The sequence below is a fragment of the Catharus ustulatus genome, chromosome 34, assembly GCF_009819885.2.
Source record: "Catharus ustulatus isolate bCatUst1 chromosome 34, bCatUst1.pri.v2, whole genome shotgun sequence".
In the NCBI taxonomy this organism is placed as follows: domain Eukaryota; kingdom Metazoa; phylum Chordata; class Aves; order Passeriformes; family Turdidae; genus Catharus; species Catharus ustulatus.
Genome location: NC_046254.1, coordinates 574406 through 600834, shown reverse-complemented (window position 1 = coordinate 600834; position 26429 = coordinate 574406). Strand labels below are relative to the sequence as shown.

Here is a 26429-nt window from a genome sequence, read left to right as displayed (position 1 = left end):
TATCCCGGGAACGCCCCAAATCTCCCGGGAACCCCCTCTGGAATTGGCAGATTTTGGGATTCTGGGATCTCACCGTGCTCGGCCGCGCACATTCCCGATTTCCCGTCGCCCTCGGGGCCCGGCTCCGGCAGCGCCCGGGCGAAATCCGCCTTGAGCCCGTTGGGAAGCGGCGACTCCCGGGCGGGGCTCCCGCAGGGAATTCCCTCAGATCCGCCGGCCCGGCGCGGCGGCAGTTCGGGAATCGCGGCCGGAGCCGCGCGTGGGAGCTCGGGAACGGCTCCGAATCCGTCAGGAATTGTCCCAGATCCAACGGGAATGGCGTCAGATCCATCAGGAATTGTCCCAGATCCAACGGGAACGGCTCCAAATCTGTCAGGAATTGTCCCAGATCCAACGGGAACGGCGTCAGATCCATCAGGAATTGTCCCAGATCCAACGGGAACGGCGTCAGATCCATCAGGAACGGTTCCAAATCCATCAGGAACGGTTCCAAATCTGTCAGGAATTGTCCCAGATCCATCAGGAACGGCTCCAAATCTGTCAGGAATTGTCCCAGATCCAACGGGAACGGTGCCGGATCCATCAGGAACAACCTTGGATCCATCAGGAACAGCTCCAAATCCATCAGGAATTGTCCCAGATTCAATGGGAACGGCGCCGGATCCATCGGGAATGGCCCCAGATCCATCTGGAACAATCCTGGATTCATCAGGAACGACTCCAGATCCACCAGGAATTGTCCCAGATCCATCAGGAATTGTCCCAGATCCATCGGGAACAGCAGCGGATTTGTCGGGAACGATCCCGGATCCTTCCGGAACAGTCTCAGATCCAATGGGAACGGTCCCAGATCCCTCGGGAACGGTTCCGGATTCATCGGGAACGGCCCCAGATCCCTCGGGAATGATCCTGGATCCTTCAGGAATGATCCTGGATTCATCAGGAACAGCCCCAGATTCCTTGGAAATGATCCTGGATCCCTCAGGAATGATCCTGGATCCCTCAGGAACGACCCTGGATTCTTCAAGAACGACCCCTGATCCCTCAGGAATGGCCCCAGATTCTTTGGGAACAGCCCCAGATTCCTTGGAACCGACCCCGGATCCCTCGGGAACGTTTTCCACGCGCGTCACCACGAAGATCTTGCGGCCTCTGCCCGGGCTGGAGACGGAAATCCTGCGCTCGCCATTCCCGGAATTCCCAGAATTCCCAGAATCCACAACCTCCCTCGAGTCCTTCCCATCCTGCTCCTCCTCCTCCTCCTCCTCGTCCGTGTCCGAGCTGGAATCCCCGGCCGGAGCCGCGTTCCCGTTTTCCTCGGGGGCTGGGGAAGCGCCGCCGGCGATTCCGGGATCTTCCTCGGGATCTTCCTCAGGATCCTCCTCGGGATCGTTCCCGGAAATCTCGGCCATGGAGGCCGAGTGCTGCAGCTGCTGCTGCTCCTTCTCCTCCTTCTCCTTGGCCAGGATGAAATTCCGCTTGCAGCCGTTCTGGATCTCGGCCAGCAGCGCCTTCTGCGTCTCCAGGAAACTCTTCACCTGCGGGGGAAAAGTTTGGGAATAGCGGGAAAATCCCCGGGAATGACGGCAAAATTCCTCGGGGATGGTGGGAAAAATCCCTCAGGAATTGCGGGAAAATCCCTCAGGAATTGCAGGAAAATCCCTCAAGAATGGTGGGAAAATCCCTCTGGGATGGCGGGAAAAACCCTTGGGAATGGCGGGAAAAATCCCTCAGGAATGGTGGGAAAATCCTTTGGGAATGTTGGGAAAATCCCTGGGGAATGGCGGGAAAATCCCTGGGAATGGCGGGAAAATCCCTGGGAATGGCGGGAAAATCCCTCAAGAACGGTGGGAAAATCCCTCAGGAATGGCGGGAAAATTCCTGGGGAATGGCGGGAAAATCCCTCAGGAATGGCGGGAAAATCCCTCAGGAATTTTGGGAATTTTGGGAATTTGGGGTCACACCACCTCTTTCTCGATCCCACAATCAAATCCCAACTTCCCAACACCTCAAGGCGCCATTTCCTGCACCGCCAACATCCCAAAAACGTGGAAATTTTAGGAAAATCCCATAAATTTCAGAAAAATCCCATGAATTTCAGGAAAATTCCCAAAAATCTCTGGGAATTTTGGGAATTGGGCCTCCTTCTTGGGCTGGTAGCCAAATCCCAACTGACCAATACCCAACACCTCAAGGTGCCATTTGCCTCTCCACCAATGCCCCGAAACCACAGAAAGTTTGGGAAAATCTCATAAATTTCAGGAAAATCCCATAAATTTCAGGAAATTCCCAAAAATTTCAGGAAAATTCCCCCAAATCTCTGAGAATTTTGGGACACACCACCTCCTTCTTGATCCCACAATCAGATCCCAACTCCCCAACACCCAACATCTTGAGGTACCACTTCCCGCTCTGGGAACGCCCCGAAACCGCGGAAATTTTGGGAAAACCCAAAAAATTTTGGGAAAAATCCCATAAATTTCAGAAAAATCCCATAAATTTTGGGAAAATTCCCAAAAATCTCTGGGAATTTTGGGAATTGGGGGTCCTTCTTGAGCTGGAAGCCAAATCCCAACTCCTCAACACCCAACACCTCAAGGCGCCATTTCCCGCACCGTCAACATCCCAAAATCGCGGAAATTTTGGGAAAACCCAATAAATTTCAGGAAAAATCCCAAAATCCCAGGGAATTTGGGGTCACACCACCTTCTTCTTGATCCCACAATCAAATCCCAACTCCCCAACCCTCAACACCTCAAGGCGCCATTTCCCGGTCCAGGAACGCCCCGAAACCGCGGAAATTTTGGGAAAATCCCATAAATTTTGGAGAAATCCCATAAATTTCAGGAAAATTCCCAAAAATCTCTGGGAATTTGGGGTCACACCACCTTCTTCTTGATCCCACAATCAAATCCCAACTCCCCAACCCTCAACACCTCAAGGCGCCATTTCCCAGTCCGGGAACGCCCCGAAACCATGGAAATTTTGGGAAAATCCCATAAATTTTGGGAAAATCCCATAAATTTCAGGAAAATTCCCAAAAATATCTGGGAATTTTGGATCACACCACCTCCTTCTTGGTCCCACAATCAAATCCCAACTCCCCAACTCCCAACACCTCAAGGTACCATTTCCCACTCCGCCAACATCCTGAAATCACAGAAATTTCAGGAAAATCCCAAAAATTTCAAGAAAATTCCTCCAAATCTCTTGTGAATTTTGGGAATTTTGGGTCACACCACCTCCTTCTTGATCCCACAATGAAATCCCAACTCCCCAACACCCAACACCTCGAGATGACATTTCCCACTCTGGAAACACCCCGAAACCGCGGAAATTTTGGGAAAAGCCAAAAAATTTTGGGAAAAATCCCATACATTTCAGAAAAATCCCATAAATTTTGGGAAAATTCCCAAAAATCTCTGGGAATTTTGGGAATTGGGCCTCCTTCTTGGGTTGGTAGCCAAATCCCAACTCCTCAACACTCAACACCTCAAGGCGCCATTTCCCGCACCGCCAACATCCCAAAATCGCGGAAATTTTGGGAAAACCCCATAAATTTCAGGAAAAACCCCAAAATCCCAGGGAATTTGGGGTCACACCACCTCCTTCTTGATCCCACAATGAAATCCCAACTCCCCAACCCTCAACACCTCAAGGCGCCATTTCCCAGTCCGGGAACGCCCCGAAACCATGGAAATTTTGGGAAAATCCCATAAATTTTGGAGAAATCCCATAAATTTCAGGAAAATTCCCAAAAATCTCTGGGAATTTGGGGTCACACCACCTCCTTCTTGATCCCACAATGAAATCCCAACTCCCCAACACCCAACACCTCAAGGCGCCATTTCCCTCCCCACCAACGCCCTGAAACCGCGGAAATTTCAGGAAAACCCCAAAAATTTCAGGAAAAATCCCCCAAATCTCAGGGAATTCTGGGAATTTTGGGCCCCCACCGCCTCCTTCTTGGGCTCGCGGTCGAGGTCGAGGCGCAGCAGGGAGTGGTTGACGCGCAGGGCCAGCGACAGGGCCATGAGCCCCCCGGTCTTGATGTCGTTCTCGCGCAGGTCCAGGCGCAGCAGCCGCGGAGACTCGGCCACGAACTCGGCCACGGCCACGGCCCCTGGAAAACGAGGGGGGAGAATGGGAATGGGATTGGGGGGAAATGGGAATGGGGTGGGATTGGGGGGAAATGAATAAATGGGAATGGGGATTGGGGAAAAATCCTGGGATTGGGGGTGCAGAGGCTCCTCTGGGGGGCTTGGAGGGGGAAAATTGGGGAAATGGGGGAATGCGGAAATCCAAGCGCATCCCAACTTTCCCAAACCCATCCCAACTTTTCCAACCCAACTTTTTCATCCCAAGTTTCCCAACCCCATTCCAACTTTTCCACCTCACCTTTCCCAAGCCCATCCCAACTTTCCCAAGCCCATCCCAACTTTCCCAAGCCCATCCCAACTTTTCCAAGCCAACTCTCCCAAGCCCATCCCGATTTTCCATCCCAACTTTCCCAACCCTATCCCAATTTTTCCAATCCAACTTTCCCAAACCCATCCCAACTTTTCCACCCCAACTTTCCCAAACCCTTCCCAACTTTTCCATCCCCACTTTTCCATCCCAACTTTCCCAACCCCTCCCCACCTTTCCCAATCCCATCCCAATTTTCCCAATCCCATCCCAACTTTTCCAACCTCATCCCAACTTTTCCAACCTCATCCCAATTTTCCCAATCCCATCCCAACTTTTCCAACCTCATCCCAACTTTTCCAACCTCATGCCAACTTTCCCACTTCACCTTTCCCAAGACCATCCCAACTTTCTCAAGCCCATCCCAACTTTTCTACCCCACCTTTCCCAACCCCTCCCCACCTTTCCCAATCCCATCCCAATTTTCCCAAACCCATCCCACCTTTCCCAAAGGCATCCCAACTTTTCCAACCCCATCCCAACTTTCCCAAGCCCAACCCAACTTTTCCAGTCCAACTTTTCCACTCCACCTTTCCCAACTCCATCCCACCTTTCCCAACCCCATCCCAACTTTTCCATCCCAACATTCCCAAACCCATCCCAACTTTTCCAACCCAACTTTCCCAACCCCATCCCAACTCTTCCAACCCAACATTCCCAAACCCATCCCAAATGTCCCAACCCCAACTTTTCCACCCCAACTTTCCTAACTCCATCCCAACTTTTCCAACCCAACTTTCCCAAATCCATCCAAGCTTTCCCAAACCCACCCCACCTTTCCCAATCCCATCCCAATTTTCCCAACCTCATCCCAACTTTCCCAAACGCATCCCAACTTTTCCAGCCCAACTTTTCCATCCCAACGTTCCCAAACCCATCCCAACTTTTCCATCCCACCTTTCCCAAGCCCAATCCAACTTTTCCAATCAACTTTTCCACCTCACCTTTCCCAACCCCCCCCACCTTTCCCAACCCCATCCCAACTTTCTCAAAGGCATCCCAACTTTTCCAACCTCATCCCAACTTCCCTAAGCCCAACCCAACTTTTCCAGTCCAATTTTTCCACCCCACCTTTCCCAACCCCATCCCAACTTTCCCAACCCCATCCCAACTTTTCCATCCCAACATTCCCAAACCCATCCCAACTTTTCCAACCCAACTTTCCCAACCCCATCCCAACTTTTCTAACCCAACCTTCCCAAGCCCAACCCAACTTTTCCAGTTCAACTTTTCCATCCCATCGTTCCCAAACCCATCCCAACTTTTCCAATCCAACTTTCCCAAGCCAAATCCAACTTTTCCAATCAACTTTTCCACCTCACCTTCCCCAACCCCATCCCAACTTTCCCAACCCCATCCCAACTTTTCCATCCCAACTTTTCCATCCCAACTTTCCCAACCCCATCCCAACTTTCCCAATCCCATCCCAACTTTCCCATCCCAACTTTTCCATCCCAACTTTCCCAACCCCATCCCAACTTTCCCAACCCCATCCCAACTTTTCCATCCCAACTTTCCCAACCCCTCCCAACTTTTCCATCCCAACATTCCCAAACCTATCCCAACTTTTCCAACCCAACCTTCCCAAGCCAAACCCAACTTTTTCAGTCCAACTTTTCCATCCCAACGTTCCCAAACCCATCCCAACTTTTCCATCCCAACTTTTCCATCCCAAAGTTTCCCAACCCCATCCCAACTTCCCCATCCCAACTTTCCCAACCCCACCCCACCTTTCCCAAGCCCAATCCAACTTTTCCAACCCAACTTTCCCAAACCCACCCCAACTTTCCCAACCCCATCCCACCTCTCCCACCCCCACCCCTCCTTTTCCGGGCCCCCATTCCCGGGGAATTCCCGGCGATCCGGGCCCCACCCTCGCAGGTGAGCTTGGTGCAGGCCAGCCCCAGGCGCAGCACGGAGCGGTTCCCGATCAATCCGTTCTTCAGGTTCCGGACGCCCTCGTTCCCCACGGGGTTGTGGCCCAGGTTCAGCGTCTCCAGGCTCTGCGTGTGCGGCTGAGAAACGGCACCGTGATCCGGGGGGAAATCATCCAGGGGAAAACAGGAAAAAATCCAGGGAAAACCAGGGAAAATCCACGGAAAAGCCATGAGGAAATAATCCAGGGAGAGTGATCCAGGAGGGAAAAACAAGGGAAAATCCATGGGGAAAATCAAACAGGGAAAACAGGGACAGTGATCCAGGAGGGACAATCCAGGGAAAAACGGGGAAAAATCCAGGGAAAATCCATGGGGATCCATGGAAAAATCCAGGGAAAAACAGGGAAAATCCATGGGAAAACCAGGGGAAATCCATGGGGAAAACAGGGAGAGTGATCCAGGGGGGAAAATCCAGGGGGAAATAATCCAGGGAAAAACAGGGAAAAATCCAGGGAAAAACCATGGGGAAAACAGGGAGAGTGATCCAGGGGGAAAAATCCAGGGGGAAATAATCCAGGGAAGAACAGGGAAAATCCATGGGGAAAACAGGGAAAATGATCCATGGGGGGAAATCCAGGGAAAAACAGGGAAAAATCCAGGGAAAAGCCATGGGGAAAACAGGGAGAATGATCCAGGGGGATCCATGGGGAAATCCAGGGAAAAACAGGGAAAATCCATGGGGAAAACAGGGAAAAACAGGGAGAGTGATCCAGGGGGGAAATCCAGGGATAAACAGGGAAAAATCCAGGGAAAATCAAACAGGGAAAAAAGGGACAGTGATCTAGGGGGATCCATGGGGAAATCCAGGGAAAAAAAGGGAAAAGCCATGGGAAAATCCATGGGAAAATAATCCTTGGGAATCCACAGGGAAATCCAGGGCAATCCATGGGGAAATCCAGGGAAAAACAGGGAAAATCCATGGGAAATCATCGAGGGAAATTCCAGGGGGAAAAGAGGGAAAATCCAGGGGAATCCATGGGGAAATCCATGGAAAATCCAGGGAAAATAATCCAGGGAAAATCCATTGGAAATCCATGGAAAATCAAAGAAAATCCATGGAAAAATCAAGGAAAATCCATGGAAAATCAACAGAAATAGATTGTAAATCAAGGAAAATCCATGGGAAAATCCATGGAAACCAAGGGAAATTCATTGAAAAACTCCATAGAAAATCCATGGAAAACCAATGGAAAACCCATGAAAATCCATGGAAATTGATGGAAAATCAATGAAAATCCAAGGAAAAATCCATGCAAACCATGGAAAACCCATGGAAAAACCAATGGAAAAACCATAGAAAACCATGGAAAACCCATGGAAATCCATGAAAAACCCATGGAAATCCATGAAAAATCCATGCAAACCATGGAAAACCCATGGAAAAACCAACAAAACTCCACAGAAAACCCCAAAAATCCAAGAATTAACACCAAAAAAAATCAATTTTTTCTCCCAGAACCGGGTGCCGACGGCTCCGAATTCCGGCCGGGAACGCCGGAATCCTGGGAATTGTGTGAATTCTGGAATTCTAGGGATTCTGGGGATTCTGGAATTGTGGAACTGTGTGGATTCTCACCAGGGTCATGCCCAGGTAGGCCATGCCGGCGTGGCTCAGTTGGTTGTTCCACAGCACCAGCGTCACCAGCCCCCGGCGCTGCTCCCGCAGCCCCTCGCAGATGTAGGCCAGGCCTGGGGGAAAATGGGAAAAATGGGAAAAAACGGGAAAAAATGGGAAAAAATGAGAAAAAATGGGATCAGACAGGACTGGAATGTCCTGGGAAGACCAGGATAAGCCAGGCCTGGGGAAAAAATGGGAACACCTCAACCTACTCCAATCCCATTCCCATCATCCCAGTCCATCCAACCCCATTCCAAACCCGTTCCCACCATCCCAACCCCATCCCAATCCCATTCCCATCATCCCCATCCATCCCAACCCCTCTCCAACCCATCCCAATCCCATTCCAAACCCATTCCCCCCATCACAACTCCACTCCAATCCCATTCCCACCATCCCAACCCCATTCCCACCACTCCAATCCCATCCCAAACCCATTCCCACAATCCCAACCCCACTCCAGTCCCATTCCCATCATCCCTATCCATCCCAACCCCTCTCCAACCCATCCCAATCCCATCCCAATCCTATTCCCATCATCCTAACCCCATCCCAATCCCATGCCCCCATCCCAACCCATCCCAACTCCTCTCCAACTCCATTCCCACCATCCCAATCCCATCCCAACGCCATTCCCACCACCCCAGTTCCATCCCAATCCCATCCCAAACCCATCCCAACCCCACCCCAATCCCATTCCCACCACTCCAACCCCACTCCAATCCCACCCCAACCCCATCCCAACCCCATTCCCACCATCCCAACTCCATCCCAATCCCATTCCCAGCACTCCAATCCCATCCCAACCCCACTCCAGTCCCATTCCCACCATCCCAACCCCATCCCAATCCCATTCCCATCATCCCAATCCATCCCAACCCCACTCCAATCTCATTCCCACCACTCCAACCCCACTCCAATCCCATTCCCACCATCCCAAATCCACTCCAATCCCATTCCTCCCATCCCAACGCCATCCGAATTCCATTCCCATCATCCCAACCCCATCCCAACCCCATCCCAACCCCATTCCCACCATCCCAACCCCATCCCAAACCCATTCCCACCACTCCAACCCCATCCCAATCCCACTCCAATCCCACCCCAACCCCATCCCAATCCCATTCCCATTATCCCAATCCATCCCAATCCCATTCCAATCCCATCCCAAACCCGTTTCCACCATCCCAACCCCATCCCAATCCCATTCCCACCATCCCAACCCCATTCCAATCCCACTCCAACCCCATCCCATTCCATCCCAATCCCATTCCCACCATCCCAACTCCACTCCCATCCCATCCCAATCCCATTCCCATCATCCCAACCCATCCCAACCCCACTCCAATCCGATCCCAAACCCGTTTCCACCACCCCAACCCCATCCCAACCCCACTCCAACCCCACCCCACCCCGTTCCCGTTCCCGTTCCCGTTCCCGTTCCCTGCCCTCACCCGAGTCCAGGATGTGGTTGTTGCGCAGGTCCAGGATCTGCAGGTTCCCGTTGAACTTGAGCAGGTTCCCGAGCTGGGCCGAGTCCTGCAGCCCGTTCAGTTTGTTATCGGCCAGGTACAGCTCCCGCAGCGTCACGTTCATCTTCAGGGCTGTGGCTGGGAATGGGAACGGGAAATTGGGAATGGGGATGGGAAAAACCACAGAGAAACCAGGAAAAACCAAAGAGAAACTGGGAACAACCCCAGAGAAACTGGGAACAATGACAGGGAAATGGGAACGGGGCCGGGTACAGCTCCCGCAGCGTCACGTTCATCTTCAGGGCTGTGGCTGGGAATGGGAACGGGAAATGTGGGAATGGGACTGGGAAATGTGGGAATGGGACTGGGAAATGTGGGAAAAACCAGAGAGAAACTGGGAAAAACCCCAGAGAAAATGGGAACAACGACAGGGAAATGGGAACAGGGCTGGGAAATGGGAACGGGGCCGGGCACAGCTCCTGCAGCGTCACGTTCATCTTCAGGGCTGTGGCTGGGAAATGGGAATGGGAAATGTGGGAAGGGGAATGGGAAATGTGGGAATGGGGATGGGAAATGTGGGAATGGGGATGGGAAATGTGGGAATGGGGATGGGAAATGTGAGAAAAACCCCAGAGAGAAACTGGGAACAATGACAGGGAAATGGGAACGGGGTTGGGTACAGCTCCCGCATCGTCACGTTCATCTTCAGGGTTGTGGCTGGGAACGGGAATGGGAAACTGGGAATGGGAATGGGAAATGTGGGAATGGGGATGGGAAAACCTGGAACACCCACAGAGAAACCAGGAAAAACCATGGGGAAATGGGAACAACCATGGAGAAATGGGAACAGGGCTGGGAAACGGGAATGGGGTCGGGCACAGCTCCCGCAGCGTCACGTTCATCTTCAGCACCGTGGCTGGGAATGGGAATGGGAAATTGGGAATGGGGATGGGAAAACTGGGAAAAAACACAGAGAAACCAGGAACAACCATGGGGAAATGGGAATGGGGCTGGGAAATGGGAACAGGGCCGGGTGCAGCTCCTGGGTTGGAATCCCCACCTGGAATTTCCACTGGAATCCCTTTGGAATTCCCATTGGGAATTCCAACCCCCAAAATCCAGGATTTGGGATCAGGAATCTCCTTTTGGAATTCCCAGACTTTTCCTCCTCCTCCTCTCCCCACACCCCAAATCCCTTTAACCCCTTCACCTCCAAATCCCTTTAACCCCTTCACCCCCAAATCCCTTTAACCCCTTCACCTCCAAATCCCTTTAACCCCTTCATCCCCAACCTCCCCTCCCTGCAGCAATTCCCAGAATTTCCCTCCCAGTTCCAGGTGGGAATTTTGGGGCTCTGACCCAGCAGCATCAGGGGTCTCCCAGACAGGGAAGTGTTCTCCAGGTGCAGAACCACGAGGCTGCTGCTGATCCGCAGCGCCCGGGCCACGAAGGGCGCCGAGTGATCCAGGAGGGGAGTGTTCCTGGCATCCAGGTACTGCAGGCAGCTGGTCTGAAAAATATAAATATATAAAATAAATTAAATATAAATCTGGGATTTGGGGAGTGTTCCTGGCATCCAGGTACTGCAGGCAGCTGGTCTGAAATAAAACATAAACAAAATAAAATATAAATCTGGGATTTGGGGAGTGTTCCTGGCATCCAGGTACTGCAGGCAACTGGTCTGGGGAGAAAAAATATAAAATAAATTAAATATAAATCTGGGATTTGGGGAGTGTTCCTGGCATCCAGGTACTGCAGGCAACTGGTCTGAAATAAAATATAAATAAAATAAATTAAATATAAATCTGGGATTTGGGGAGTGTTCCTGGCATCCAGGTACTGCAGGCAGCTGGTCTGTGAAAAAATAAATATAAAATAAAATAAATTAAATTAAATATAAATCTGGGATTTGGGGAGTGTTCCTGGCATCCAGGTACTGCAGGCAGCTGGTCTGTGAAAAAATAAATATAAAATATAAATAAAATAAATTAAATATAAATCTGGGATTTGGGGAGTGTTCCTGGCATCCAGGTACTGCAGGCAGCTGGTCTGAAATAAAAATATAAATAAAATAAAATATAAATATTGGATTTGGGGAGTGTTCCTGGCATCCAGGTACTGCAGGCAGCTGGTCTGTGAAAAAATAAATATAAAATAAAATAAATTAAATTAAATATAAATCCGGGATTTGGGGAGTGTTCCTGGCATCCAGGTACTGCAGGCAGCTGGTCTGAAATAAAATATAAATAAAATAAATTAAATATAAATCTGGGATTTGGGGAGTGTTCCTGGCATCCAGGTACTGCAGGCAGCTGGTCTGAAATAAAATATAAATAAATTAAATTAAATATAAATCTGGGATTTGGGGAGTGTTCCTGGCATCCAGGTACTGCAGGCAGCTGGTCTGAAATAAAATATAAATAAATTAAATTAAATATAAATCTGGGATTTGGGGAGTGCTCCTGGCATCCAGGTACTGCAGGCAGCTGGTCTGTGAAAAAATAAATATAAAATAAATTAAATATAAATCTGGGATTTGGGGAGTGTTCCTGGCATCCAGGTACTGCAGGCAGCTGGTCTGAAAATATAAATAAAATAAATAAAAATTAATAAAAATGTGGGATTTGGGATTGGGAGAATGATCCAGAGGGATCCTGAATGTCCAAAACCTGGGATTTCCAAAAAAATTCCCCAACAATTCCCAAAGAATTCCCCAAAAATCCCCCCCACAATCCCAAAAAATTCCCAAAGAATTTCCAAAGAATCTCCCAAAAATTCCCAAAGAATTCTCAAAAAATTCCCAAATAGTTTCCAAAAAAAACTGAAATAATTACCAGAATATTCCCAAATAATTCAAAAAAATTCTCTAAAAATTCCCCAAAATTAAAAAAAAAATCTGAAATAATTCCCAAAGAATTCCCAAACAATCCCCAAAGATTTCCCCAAAAATTCCCCAAAAAATCCCCAATTCCCAAAAAATTCCAAAAAATTCCCAAACAATCCCCCAAAATTCTCAAAGAATTTCCAAAAAATTCACAATCCCAAAAAATCCCAAAGAATTCCCAAAAAATTCCCAAAAAATCCCCAACAATTCCCAAAAAGTTCCCAAATAATTCCCAAAAAAATCTGAAATAATTCCCTAAAAATTCCCAAAGAACTCCCAAAAAATTCCAAAAAAATACCCCCAAAAATCCCCAAAAAATCCTCTAAAAATTCCTTAAAATTCCAAAAAAATTCCAAAAAATTTCTCTAAAAATTCCCAAATAATTCCCAAAAAAATCTGAAATAATTCCCTAAAAATTCCCAAAGAATTCCCCAAAAATTCCAACCCCTCTGGAATTTCTGGGAGTGCCCAAAGGGAAATGAGGGAGCTGGGAAAGAATCGGGAACACCCAGAAAACCGGAAAAAATTGGAGATAATTGGGATAATTTTGGGATAATTGACATCCCTTTGTTGGGATAATTAAATGTTTGGGATAATTAATGCTTTGCTGGGATAATTAACTTTTTGTTGGGATAATTAACTCTTTGTTGGAAATAATTAACCCAGGAGAGTTTTTTTTTCTGTGGGATTTTTCAACCATTTTTTGGGATAATCGGGATTTTTTTGGGATCATTTTTTGGGATCATTTTTTGGGATAATTTGGATTTTTTTTGGACAATCAGGGATTTTTTGGGATAATTTTTTGGGATAATTTTTTGGGATAATCTGGATTTTTTTTTTGGATAATCAGGGATTTTTTGGGATCATTTTTTGGGATAATTTTTAGGGATAATCAGGATTTTTTGGGATAGTTTTTTGGGATAATTTGGATTTTTTTTGGATAATCAGGGATTTTTTGGGATAATTTTTTGGGATAATTTTTTGGGATAATCTGGATTTTTTTAGGATAATCTGGATTTTTTGGGACAATTTTTTGGGATAATCAGAATTTTTGGGGATAATCAGGATTTTTTTGGGGGGACAATCAGGATTTTTTTGGGGGGATAATCAGGATTTTTTGAGGATAATCAGGGATTTTTTGGGATAATTTTTTGGGATAATCAGGATTTTTTTGGGATAATCGGGAATTTTTTGGGATAGTTTTTTGGGATAATCTGGATTTTTTTTTGGGATAATCAGGGATTTTTTGGGATCATTTTTTGGGATAATTTTTTTGGATAATCAGGATTTTTTTGGGATAATCTGGATTTTTTGGGATAATTTTTTGGGATAATCTGGATTTTTTGGGGATAATCAGGGATTTTTTTAAATAATCAGGGATTTTTTGGGGGGATAATCAGGATTTTTTGAGGATAATCAGGGATTTTTTTGGGATAGGTTTTTGGGATAATCAGGATTTTTTTGGGATAATCTGGATTTTTTGGGATCATTTTTTGGGATAATCTGGATTTTTTTGGGATAATCTGGATTTTTTGGGATCATTTTTTGGGATAATCTGGATTTTTGGGGATAATCAGGAATTTTTTAGGATAATCAGGGATTTTTTAAAATAATCAGGGATTTTTTGGGGGATAATCAGGATTTTTTGGGATAATCAGAAATTTTTGGGGATAATCCGAGGAGTTTTTTGGGACATTTTTCCATTATTTGGGATAATCAGGATTTTTTGGGATAATTTTTTGGGATAATCTGGATTTTTTTGGGATAATCTGGATTTTTTGGGATGCTTTTTTGGGATAATCTGGATTTTTGGGGATAATCAGGAATTTTTTTAGGATAATCAGGGATTTTTTTAAATAATCAGGGATTTTTTTGGGGGATAATCAGGATTTTTTGAGGATAATCAGGAATTTTTTGGATAATCAGAGGGGTTTTTTTGGGATATTTTTCCATTATTTGGGATAATCACATTTTTTTGGGATAATCAGAAGTTTTTTGGAATCATCAGGGATTTTTTTTGGGATAATTTTTTGGGATAATCAGGATTTTTTTGGGATAATCAGAATTTTTTTGAATAATAAGAGGGGTTTTTTGGGATATTTTGCCATTTTTTGGGATTATCAGGATGTTTTTGGGATAATCAGGATTTTTTGGGAGAATCAGGATTTTTTTTGTATAATCAGGATTTTTTGGGATAATTTTTTGGGATAATCAGGATTTTTTTTGATAATCAGAATTTTTGGGGGATAATTAGGATTTTTTTGGGGATAATCAGGATTTTTTTGGGGGATAATCAGGATTTTTTGAGGATAATCAGGGATTTTTTGGGATGCTTTTTTGGGATAATCAGGATTTTTTTTGGGTGATCTTGATTTTTGGGGATAATTTTTTGGGATAATCTGGATTTTTTGGGAATAATCAGGAATTTTTTAGGATAATCAGGGATTTTTTTAAATAATCAGGGATTTTTTGGGGGGATAATCAGAAATTTTTGGGGATATTCAGAAATTTTTGGGGATATTCAGAGGGGTTTTTTGGGATATTTTTCCATTATTTGGGATAATCAGGATTTTTTGGGATAATTTTTTGGGATAATCAGGAATTTTTTGGGGGATAATCAGGGATTTTTTGGGATAATTTTTTGGGATAATCTGGATTTTTTTTTGGATAATCAGGGATTTTTTGGGATCATTTTTTGGGATAATCAGGATTTTTGGGGATAATCAGGAATTTTTTAGGATAATCAGGGATTTTTTTAAATAATCAGGAATTTTTTTGGGGGATAATCAGGATTTTTTTTGGACAATCAGGATTTTTTGGGATAATTTTTTGGGATAATTTTTTGGGATAATCAGGATTTTTTTGGGATAATCTGGATTTTTTGGGATCATTTTTTGGGATAATCAGGATTTTTGGGGATAATCAGGAATTTTTTAGGATAATCAGGGATTTTTTTAAATAATCAGGGATTTTTTGGGGGATAATCAGGATTTTTTGAGGATAATCAGGGATTTTTTGGGATAATTTTTTGGGATAATCAGGATTTTTTTTGGATAATCAGGGATTTTTTGGGATCATTTTTTGGGATAATTTTTTGGGATAATCAGGATTTTTTTGGGATAATCTGGATTTTTTGGGATAATTTTTTGGGATAATCTGGATTTTTTTTTTGGATAATCAGGGATTTTTTGGGATCATTTTTTGGGATAATTTTTTGGGATAATCTGGATTTTTTTAGGATAATCTGGATTTTTTGGGATAATTTTTTGGGATAATCAGGATTTTTGGGGATAATCAGGATTTTTTGGGGGGATAATCAGGATTTTTTGAGGATAATCAGGGATTTTTTTGGGATAATTTTTTGGGATAATCAGGATTTTTTGGGATAATCTGGATTTTTTGGGATAATTTTTTGGGATAATCTGGATTTTTGGGGATAATCAGGAATTTTTTAGGATAATCAGGGATTTTTTTAAATAATCAGGGATTTTTTGGGGGGATAATCAGGATTTTTTGGGATAATCAGAAATTTTTGGGGATATTCAGAGGGGTTTTTTGGGATATTTTTCCATTATTTGGGATAATCAGGATTTTTTGGGATAATTTTTTCGGATAATCAGATGGTTTTCTTGGGATATTTTGCCATTATTTGGGATAATCAGGAGTTTTTGAGATAATCAGATTTTTTTGGATAATCAAGATTTTTTGGAATAATCAGGGATTTTTTGGGGGGATAATCAGAATTTTTTTGGCATAATCAGGGATTTTTTTGGGATGATTTTTTAGGATAATCTGGATTTTTTTTTTGGATAATCAGGGATTTTTTGGGATCATTTTTTGGGATAATTTTTTGGGATAATCAGGATTTTTTGGGGATAATCTGGATTTTTTGGGATAGTTTTTTGGGATAATCTGGATTTTTTTTTTTTGGATAATCAGGGATTTTTTGGGATAATTTTTTGGGATAATTTTTTGGGATAATCTGGATTTTTTTTGGATAATCAGGGATTTTTTGGGATCATTTTTTGGGATAATCTGGATTTTTTTGGGATAATCTGGGATTTTTTGGGATCATTTTTTGGGATAATTTTTTGGGATAATCTGGATTTTTTTGGGATAATCAGGGATTTTTTGAAATAATCAGGGATTTTTTTGGGGGATAATCAGGATTTTTTGAGGATAATCAGGGATTTTTTGGGATGCTTTTTTGGGATAATCAGGATTTTTTGGGGTGATCTTGATTTTTGGGGATCATTTTTTGGGATAATCTGGATTTTTGGGAATAATCAGGAATTTTTTAGGAAAATCAGGGATTTTTTGAAATAATCAGGGATTTTTTGGGGGGATAATCAGGATTTTTTTTGGATAATCAGGGATTTTTCGGGATCATTTTTTGGGATCATTTTTTGGGATAATCTGGATTTTTTGGGATCATTTTTTGGGATAATCTGGATTTTTTGGGATCATTTTTTGGGATAATCTGGATTTTTGGGGATAATCAGGAATTTTTTAGGATAATCAGGGATTTTTTGAAATAATCAGGGATTTTTTGGGGGGATAATCAGGATTTTTTGAGGATAATCAGGGATTTTTTGGGATAATTTTTTGGGATAATCTGGATTTTTTTGGGATAATCTGGATTTTTTGGGATAATTTTTTGGGATAATTTTTTTGGATAATCTGGGGGTTTTTTTGGATAATCAGGGATTTTTTGGGATCATTTTTTGGGATAATTTTTTGGGATAATCTGGATTTTTTTAGGATAATCTGGATTTTTTGGGATAATTTTTTGGGATAATCAGGATTTTTTTGGGATAATCTGGATTTTTTGGGATCATTTTTTGGGATAATTTTTTGGGATAATCAGGATTTTTTGAGGATAATCAGGGATTTTTTGAGATGCTTTTTTGGGATAATCAGGATTTTTTGAGGATAATCAGGGATTTTTTGGGATGCTTTTTTGGGATAATCAGGATTTTTTTGGGATAATCTGGATTTTTTGGGATCATTTTTTGGGATAATCAGAATTTTTGTTTGGATAATCAGGAATTTTTTGGATAATCAGAGGGGTTTTTTTGGGATATTTTTCCATTATTTGGGATAATCACATTTTTTTGGGATAATCAGAAGTTTTTTGGAATCATCAGGGATTTTTTTGGGGATAATTTTTTGGGATAATCAGGATTTTTTGGGATAATCAGAATTTTTTTGAATAATAAGAGAGGTTTTTTTGGGATATTTTGCCATTTTTTGGGATTATCAGGATGTTTTTGGGATAATCAGGATTTTTTTGGGATAATCAGGATTTTTTGGGATAATCAGAAATTTTTGGGGATATTCAGAGGGGTTTTTTGGGATATTTTTCCATTTTTTGGGATAATCAGGGATTTTTTGGGATAATTTTTTGGGATAATCAGGATTTTTTTTGGGATAATCTGGATTTTTTGGGATCATTTTTTGGGATAATCTGGATTTTTGGGGATAATCAGGAATTTTTTAGGATAATCAGGGATTTTTTTAAATAATCAGGGATTTTTTGGGGGGATAATCAGGATTTTTTGGGATAATCAGAAATCTTTGGGGATATTCAGAGGGGTTTTTTGGGATATTTTTCCATTATTTGGGATAATAATGGATTTTTTTGGATAATCAGGATTTTTTTAGGGATAATCAGGATTTTTTTGGATATTCAGAGGAGGTTTCTTGGGATATTTTGTCATTATTTCAAATAATCAGGATTTTTTTTAGATAATCAGGATTTTTTGGGAGAATCAGGATTTTTTTAGGGATAATCAGGAATTTTTTGGGATAATTTTTTGGATCATCAGGGGTTTTTTAGGATAATCAAGAATTTTTGGGATAATCAGGATTTGTTTTGGATAATCAGATTTTATTGGGATAATCAGGGATTTTTTTGGAAAAATCAGCAGTTTTTTGGGATAATCAGGTTGAGTTTTTGTGTTTTACTTTTTTTGGGGAATTTTTTTTGGAATTTTCGCGGAATTTTTTTGGAATTTTTGCAGAATTTTTGGGGAATTTTTTGGGAATTTTTGCGGATTTTTTTTAATTTTTTGGGGAATTTTTTGGGAATTTTTGTGGAATTTTTGGGGGGAATTTTTTGAGATTTTTTTGGGAATTTTTGTGGATTTTTTTGGGAATTTTTGCGGAATATTTTTGGAATGCTTTGGGAATTTTTGGAGGAATTTTTTGAGAATTTTTGCGGATTTTTTTTAATTTTTTTGAATTTTTTGGGAATTTTTGGGGAAATTTTGGGGATTTTTTTTGGATTTTTTGGGGAATTATTTGAGAATTTTTTGGGAATTTTTTGAGAATTTTGTGCCACTCACCTTCCTCATCACCCTGAGCCATCCCAGACTACAAAAACCCTCAGGAACACCAAAAATTTGGGGAAAATCCCAGAGAATTTCAGGAATTTCTGGGAATGCCAGGAATAATTCCCAGGAATTTTTGGGGAATTTTTGGGGAATTTTTTGGGAATTTTTTGTGAATTATTTGGGAATTTTTTTGGAATTTTTGGGGATTTTTTGTGAATTTTTTGGGGAATTTTTGGAGAATTTTTTGGGAATTTTTGTGAATTTTTTGTGAATTTTTGGGGAATTTTATTGGAATTTTTTGGGAATTTTTTGAGAATTCTGTGCCACTCACCTTCCTCATCACCCTGAGCCATCCCAGGTTACAAAAACCCTCAGGAATGCCAAAAATTTGGGGAAAACTCCCAGGAATTTTGGGAATTTCTGGGAATGCCAGGAATAATTCCCAGGAATTTTTGGGGAATTTTCTGGCAATTTTTGGGGGATTTTTTGTGAATTATTGGGGAATTGTTTGGGAATTTTTTTGGAATTTTTGGGGATTTTTGGGGGGATTTTTGGGGGGATTTTTTTGTGAATTTTTTGTGAATTTTTTGGGAATTTTTTGTGCAATTATTTGGGAATTTTTTGGGAATTTTTTGGAATTTTTTGGGAATTTTTTGGGAATTTTTTGGGAATTCTTTGTGAATTGTTTGGGAATTTTTTTGAGAATTTTTTAAGAATTTTCTGGAGTTTTTTGGGGAATTTTTTGGGATTTTTTTGGGATTTTTTTGGGGAATTTTTTTTGGAATTTTTGGGGAATTTTTTGGGAATTTTTTGGGAATTTTTGCGGATTTTTTTTAATTTTTTGGGGAATTTTTTGGGAATTTTTGCGGAATTTTCGGGGGAATTTTTGAGATTTTTTTGGGAATTTTTGTGGATTTTTTTGGGATTTTTTTTTAATTTTTTGGGATTTTTTGGGGATTTTTTTGGGAATTATTTGGGAACTTTTTGGGAATTTTTTGAGAATTCTGTGTCTCTCATCATCCTCATCACCCTGAGCCATCCCAGGCTACAAAAACCCTCAGAAATGCCAAAACTTTGGGGGAAACTCCCAGGAATTTTGGGAACTTCTGGGAATGCCAGGAATAATTCCCAGGAATTTTTGGGGAATTTTCTGGCAATTTTTTGGGGATTTTTTGTGAATTATTTAGGAATTGTTTGGGAATTTTTTTGGAATTTTTGGGGATTTTTTTGGGATTTTTTTGGGAATTTTTTGTGAATTTTTTGTGAATTTTTTGTGAATTTTTTTGAATTTTTTGAGAATTTTCTGGAAATTTTTTTGGAATTTTTGGGGAATTTTTTGTGAATTTTTGGTGAATTTTTGGTGAATTTTTTGTGAATTTTTTTGAATTTTTTGGGGAATTTTTGGGGAATTTTTTGGGAATGTTTTTGGGAATTCCCTGCCCCTCACCTTCATCATCACCCTGAGCCATCCCAGGCTACAAAAATCTTTGGGAACATTGGGAATTTTTGGGATTTCAGGAATTTCAGGGAATGCCAGGAATAACTCCCAGGAATTTCGTGAATTTTTTGTGAATTTTTTTGAATTTTTTTGAATTTTTTGAGAATTTTCTGGGAATTTTTTTGGAATTTTTGAGGAATTTTGGGGGGAATTTTTTGTGAATTTTTTGTGAATTTTTTGTGAATTTTTTGTGAATTTTTTTGAATTTTTTGGGAATTTTTTGGGAATTTTTAGGGAATGTTTTTGGGAATTCCCTGTCCCTCACCTTCCTCATCATGTGCGCGGCCGCCTGCCAGCCGCGCGCCCCCAGGTGTTTGTTGGAGCCGATGTTGAGGTGCGTGGCCGACTCGTAGTACTCGATCATGTCGAACAGCGCCGACGCGCCCTGCACAGGGAGAGAGAGATAAAACACAGATCAGAGAGATCAGAGAGATCAGAGATAAATCAGAGAGATCAGAGAGATCAGAGAGATCAGAGAGAGATCAGAGAGATCAGAGAGATCAGAGATAAATCAGAGAGATCAGAGAGATCAGAGAGATCAGAGAGAGATCAGAGAGATCAGAGAGAAATCAGAGAGAGATCAGAGAGAGATCAGAGAGATCAGAGAGATCAGAGAGATCAGAGAGAGATCAGAGAGAGATCAGAGAGATCAGAGAGAAATCAGAGAGAGATCAGAGAAAGATCAGAGAGATCAGAGAGATCAGAGAGATCAGAGAGATCAGAGAGAGATCAGAGAAAGATCAGAGAGAAATCAGAGAGATCAGAGAGAGATCAGAGAGAGAAATCAGAGAGAGATCAGAGAGAGAAATGAAACACAGAGAGATCAGAGAGATCAGAGAAATCAGAGAGATCAGAGAGAGAAATCAGTGAGAAATCAGAGTGAGAAATCAAAGAGAAATCAGGGGAATCAGAGAGAGATCAGAGAGATCAGAGAGATCAGAGAGAGAAATGAGACACAGAGAGATCAGAGAGATCAGGGGAAATCAGAGAGAGATAAGAGAGACATCAGAGAAAGAAACCAGAGAGATCAGAGACATCAGAGAGAAATCAGAGAGATCAGAGAGAAATCAGAGAGAAATCAGGGGAAATCAGAGAAATCAGAGAGAAATTAAACACAGAGAAATCAGAGAGAAATTAAACACAGAGAAATCAGAGAGAAATTAAACACAGAGAAATCAGGGGGAATCAGAGAGAAATCAGAAAGAAATCAGAGAAAACAGAGAGAAATGAAACACAGAGAGATCAGAGAGATCAGAAAGAAATCAGAGAGAAATCAGAGAGAGATCAGAAAGAAATCAGAGAAATATGGGGAATCAGATAAATCAGGGGGAATCAGAGAGATCAGAGAGAGAAATCAGAGAGAAATCAGAAAAACCAGAGAAAGATCAGAGAGAGAAATCAGAGAAAGAAATGAGAGAAATCAGAGAGAGATCAGAGAGACAAACCAGAGAGAGATCAGAGAGCGATCAGAGAGAGAAATCAGAGAGAAATCAGAGAGAGAAATCAGAGAGAGAAATCAGGGAAATCAGAGAGAGAAATCAGGGGGAAATCAGAGAAAACAGACAGAGAGATCAGGGAGAAATCAGAGAGAAATCAGGGAGAAATAAGAGAAATCAGGGGACATCAAGGAGAGAAATCAGGGGAAATCAGAGAAATCAGAGAGAAATCAGAGAGAGAAATCAGAGAGAAATCAGAGTGAGAAATCAGAGAGAGAAATCAGAGAGAAATCAGAGAGAAATCAGAGAGAAATCAGAGAGAGAAATCAGAGAGAAATCAGAGTGAGAAATCAGAGAGAGAAATCAGAGAGAAATCAGAGAGAGAAATCAGAGAGAAATCAGAGAGAAATCAGCGGGAATCAGAGAGAAATCAGAGAGAAATCAGAGAGGGAAATCAGAGAGAAATCAGAGAGAAATCAGCGGGAATCAGAGAGAAATCAGAGAGAAATCAGAGAGGGAAATCAGAGAGAAATCAGAGAGAAATCAGAGAGAGAAATCAGAGAGAAATCAGAGTGAGAAATCAGAGAGAGAAATCAGAGAGAAATCAGAGAGAAATCAGAGAGAGAAATCAGAGTGAGAAATCAGGGGGAATCAGAGAGAAATCAGAGAGAGAAATCAGAGAGAAATCAGAGAGAAATCAGAGTGAGAAATCAGGGGGAATCAGAGAGAAATCAGAGAGAAATCAGAGAGAAACCAGAGAGAAATCAGGGAGAAATCAGAGAAATCAGAGAGAAATCAGAGAGAGATCAGGGGACATCAAGGAGAGAAATCAGGGGAAATCAGGGGGATCAGAGAGAAATCAGAGAGAAAACGGGGAAATGGATAAATCAGAGAGAAATCAGGGAGAAATCAGCGAGAGATCAGAGAAATCAGAGAAATCAGAGACAAATCAGGGGGAATCACAGAAATCAGGGAAATCAGAGAGAAATCAGAAAGAAATCAGAGCGAGAAATCAGAGAAATCACAGAGAGATCAGGGGAATCAGAGACATCAGACAGAGAAATCAGGGGAATCACAGAAATCAGAGAGAAAATGGGGAGTGAAATAAGGGGAAATCAGAGAGAGAAATGAGAGAAATCAGGGGAAATTGGAGAGGAATCAGGGGGAATCAGAGAGAAATCCGGGAGAAAAATCAAAGGGAAATCAGAGAGATCCGAGAGGGATCAGGGCGAAATTAGGGAGAAATCAGAGATAAATTAGAGAAATCAGAGGCAAATCAGATAGAAATCAGAGAGAAATCAAGGGGAATCACAGGAATCAGAGAGAAATCAGAGAGAACAAATAAATTGGAGAGAAAACAGAGAAATCAGGGAAAATCAGAGAGAAATCAGGAAGTGAAATCAGAGAGAGAAATCGGGGGGGATCAGAGAAATCAGAGAGAAATCAAGGACATAAATCAGGGAGAATCACAAAAATCAGAGAGATCAAATAAATCAGAGAGAAAACAGAGAGAAATCAGGGAAAATCAGAGGAATCAGAGACAAATCAGATAAATCAGAGAGAGAAATCAAGGGGAAATCAGAGAGTAATTGGGGGGGACCAGAGAGAGAAATCAGGGGGAAATCAGAGAGAGAAATCAGGGGGAATCACAGAATCAGGGACAAATCAGGGGGAACCAGAGAGAAATCAAAGAGAAATCAGAGAGAGAAATCAGAGAGAGAAATCAGAGAGAGAAATCAGGGGGAATCAAAGAAATCAGGGAGAAATCAGAGAAATCAGAGTGAAATCAGAGCAATCAGAACGAGAAATCAGAGAGGTAAATCGGGGGGAATCAGGGGAAATCAGAGAGAGATCAGAGAGTGAAATCAGAGAGAGATCAGAGCAATCAGAGCGAGAAATCACAGAAATCAGGGAGAAGTCAGGGGGAATCTGAGAAATCAGGGAGAAATCAGGGGGAATAATCAGGGAGAAATCAGGGAAATCAGAGAGAAATCAGGGGGAAATCAGAGAGAGAAATCAGGGGGAAATCAGAGAAAACAGACAGAGAGATCAGGGAGAAATCAGAGAGAAATCAGGGAGAAATCAGAGAAATCAGGGGACATCAAGGAGAGAAATCAGAGGAAATCAGAGATAGAGAAAAATCAGGGGAATCAGAGAGATAAATCAGAGAGATAAATCAGAGAGATAAATCAGGGGAAACTGAGGAGAAATCAGAGGAAATCAGGGGAAATCAGGGGAAAATCAGAGAGATAAATCAGGGGGAAATCAGAGAGAGATCAGGGGACATCAAGGAGAGAAATTAGGGAGAAATCAGGGAGAAATGAGGAGAATGAAAATTGCAGGAATTTCTGGGGTTCACTCACATCCTCATCCAGGCTGGTCTGCTCCAGGTCCACCAGTTTGAACTGGAGCCGTTTGAAGATCTCCTCCATGGCCTCGCAGGCGCGGTAATCCAGCTTCTCCCCTGGGAATAAACAGCAATTTGGGCTGGGAATTTGGGAGTGGGGAGGGGGGAAAGGAGCCTGGGAGTCCTGGGGATTGCTGGGAAATTCCTGAGAAGTTTCTGGGAAATTCTGGGAAATTCCTGAGAAATTCTTGAGGAATTTTCGAGAAATTCTTGAGGAATTCCCAATAAATTCCTGAGAAATTCCTGAGAAAAATCCCAAGAAATTACTAAGAAATTCCCAATAAATTCCTGAGAAATTCCTGAGAAAATTCCAAGAAATTCCTGAGAAATTCCCAATAAATTCCTGAGAAGTTCCTGGGAAATTCCTGAGAAATTCCTGAGGAATTCCCAAGAAATTCCTGAGAAAATTCCAAGAAATTCCTGAGAAAATTCCAAGAAATTCCTCAGAAATTCCTGGGAAATTTCTGAGAAGTTCCTGAGGAATTCTTGAGAATTCTTGAGGAATTCCCAAGAAAACCCCAAGAAATTCCTGAGAAAATCCCAAGAAATTCCTGAGGAAATCCTGGGAAATTTCTGAGAAGTTCCTGGGAAATTCCTGAGAAGTTCCTGGGAAATTCCTGGGAAATTCTTAAGAAATTCTTGAGAAATTCTTGAGAAATCCTTGAGGAATTCCCAAGAAAACCCCAAGAAATTCCTGAGAAATTCCCAAGAAATTCCTGAGAAAATTCCAAGAAATTCCTGAGAAGTTTCTGGGAAATTTCTGAGAAGTTCCTGGGAAATTCCTGAGAAGTTCCTGGGAAATTCCTGGGAAATTCTTGAGGAATTCTTGAGAAATTCTTGAGGAATTCCCAATAAATTCCTGAGACATTCCTGAGAAAAATCCCAAGAAATTACTGAGAAATTCCCAATAAATTCCTGAGAAATTCCTGGGAAATTCCTGAGAAATTCCTGGGAAATTCCTAAGAAATTCTTGAGGAATTCTTGAGAAATTTTTTAAGAATTCCCAAGAAAACCCAAAAAAATTGCTGAGAAAATCTCAAGAAATTCCTGAGAAAATCCCAAGAAATTCCTGAGAAAATTCCAAGAAATTCCGGAGAAATTCCCAAGAAATTCCTGAGAAATTCCCAAGAAATTCCTGAGAAATTCTTGAGGAATTCCCAAGAAAACCCCAAGAAATCCCTGACAAAATACCAAGAAATTCCATGGAAATTTCTGAGGAATTCTTGGAAAATGCCCAAGAAAATTCCAGTAAATTCCTGGGAAATTCCCAATAAATTCCTGAGAAATTCCTGAGAAATTCCTGACAAATTGTGGAGAAATTCTTGAGAAATTCCCAATAAATTCCTGAGAAATTCCTGAGAAAAATCCCAAGAAATTACTGAGAAATTCCCAATAAATTCCTGAAAAATTCCTGAGAAAAATCCCAAGAAATTACTGAGAAATTCCCAATAAATTCCTGAGAAATTCCTGGGAAATTCCTGAGAAATTCCTGGGAAATTCCTAAGAAATTCTTGAGGAATTCTTGAGAAATTCTTGAGGAATTCTCAAGAAAACCCCAAAAAAATTGCTGAGAAAATCTCAAGAAATTCCTGAGAAAACCCCAAGAAATTCCTGAGAAAATACCAAGAAATTACTAAGAAATTCCCAATAAATTCCTGAGAAATTACTGGGAAATTTCTGAGAAATTTCTGAGAAATTCTTGAGGAATTCCCAAGAAAACCCCAAGAAATCCCTAAGAAAATACCAAGAAATTCCATGGAAATGTCTGAGAAATTCTTGGAAAATGCCCAAGAAAATTCCAATAAATTCCTGGGAAATTCCCAATAAATTCCTGAGAAATTCCTGGGAAAATCCTGACAAATTCTTGAGAAATTCTTGAGAAATTCCCAATAAATTCCTGAGACATTCCTGAGAAAAATCCCAAGAAATTACTGAGAAAATTCCAAGAAATTCCTGAGAAATTATTGAGAAATTCTTGAGAAATTCCTGGGAAATTCCTGAGAAATTACTCGGAAGATTCTGAGAAATTCTTGAGGAATTCTTGAGAAATTCCCAAGAAAACCCCAAGAAATTCCTGAGAAAATCTCAAGAAATTCCTGAGAAAATTCCAAGAAATTCCTCAGAAAATTCCAAGAAATTCCTGAGAAATTCCCAATAAATTCCTGAGAAGTTCCTGGGAAATTCCTGAAAATTTCTTGAGGAGTTCCTGAGAAATACTTGAGGAATTCCCAAGAAAACCCCAAGAAATCCCTGACAAAATACCAAGAAATTCCATGGAAATTTCTGAGGAATTCTTGGAAAATGCCCAAGAAAATTCCAGTAAATTCCTGGGAAATTCCCAATAAATTCCTGAGAAATTCCTGGGAAATTCCTGA

General features: G+C 42.0%; 1 protein-coding gene across 2 annotated transcripts in view; it reads right to left on the bottom strand.

The window, feature by feature from the left end:
• PPP1R37 (protein phosphatase 1 regulatory subunit 37) overlaps positions 1-26429 on the bottom strand; it is a 40139-nt gene that overhangs the window by 5028 nt on the left and 8682 nt on the right. Inside the window, exons 4-12 of one of the 2 annotated variants that reach the window (XM_033083902.2) lie at positions 24011-24111; positions 20477-20596; positions 10854-11004; positions 9477-9632; positions 7981-8093; positions 6341-6482; positions 3957-4123; positions 515-1538; positions 74-346 (exon numbers count right to left, since the gene is read on the bottom strand). In XM_033083902.2, the coding sequence (XP_032939793.1) occupies positions 74-346; positions 515-1538; positions 3957-4123; positions 6341-6482; positions 7981-8093; positions 9477-9632; positions 10854-11004; positions 20477-20596; positions 24011-24111 (2247 nt within the window). Of the gene's footprint in view, positions 1-73; positions 1539-3956; positions 4124-6340; positions 6483-7980; positions 8094-9476; positions 9633-10853; positions 11005-20476; positions 20597-24010; positions 24112-26429 lie in introns of both variants that reach the window. The other variant, XM_033083901.2, reaches the window with a different exon arrangement.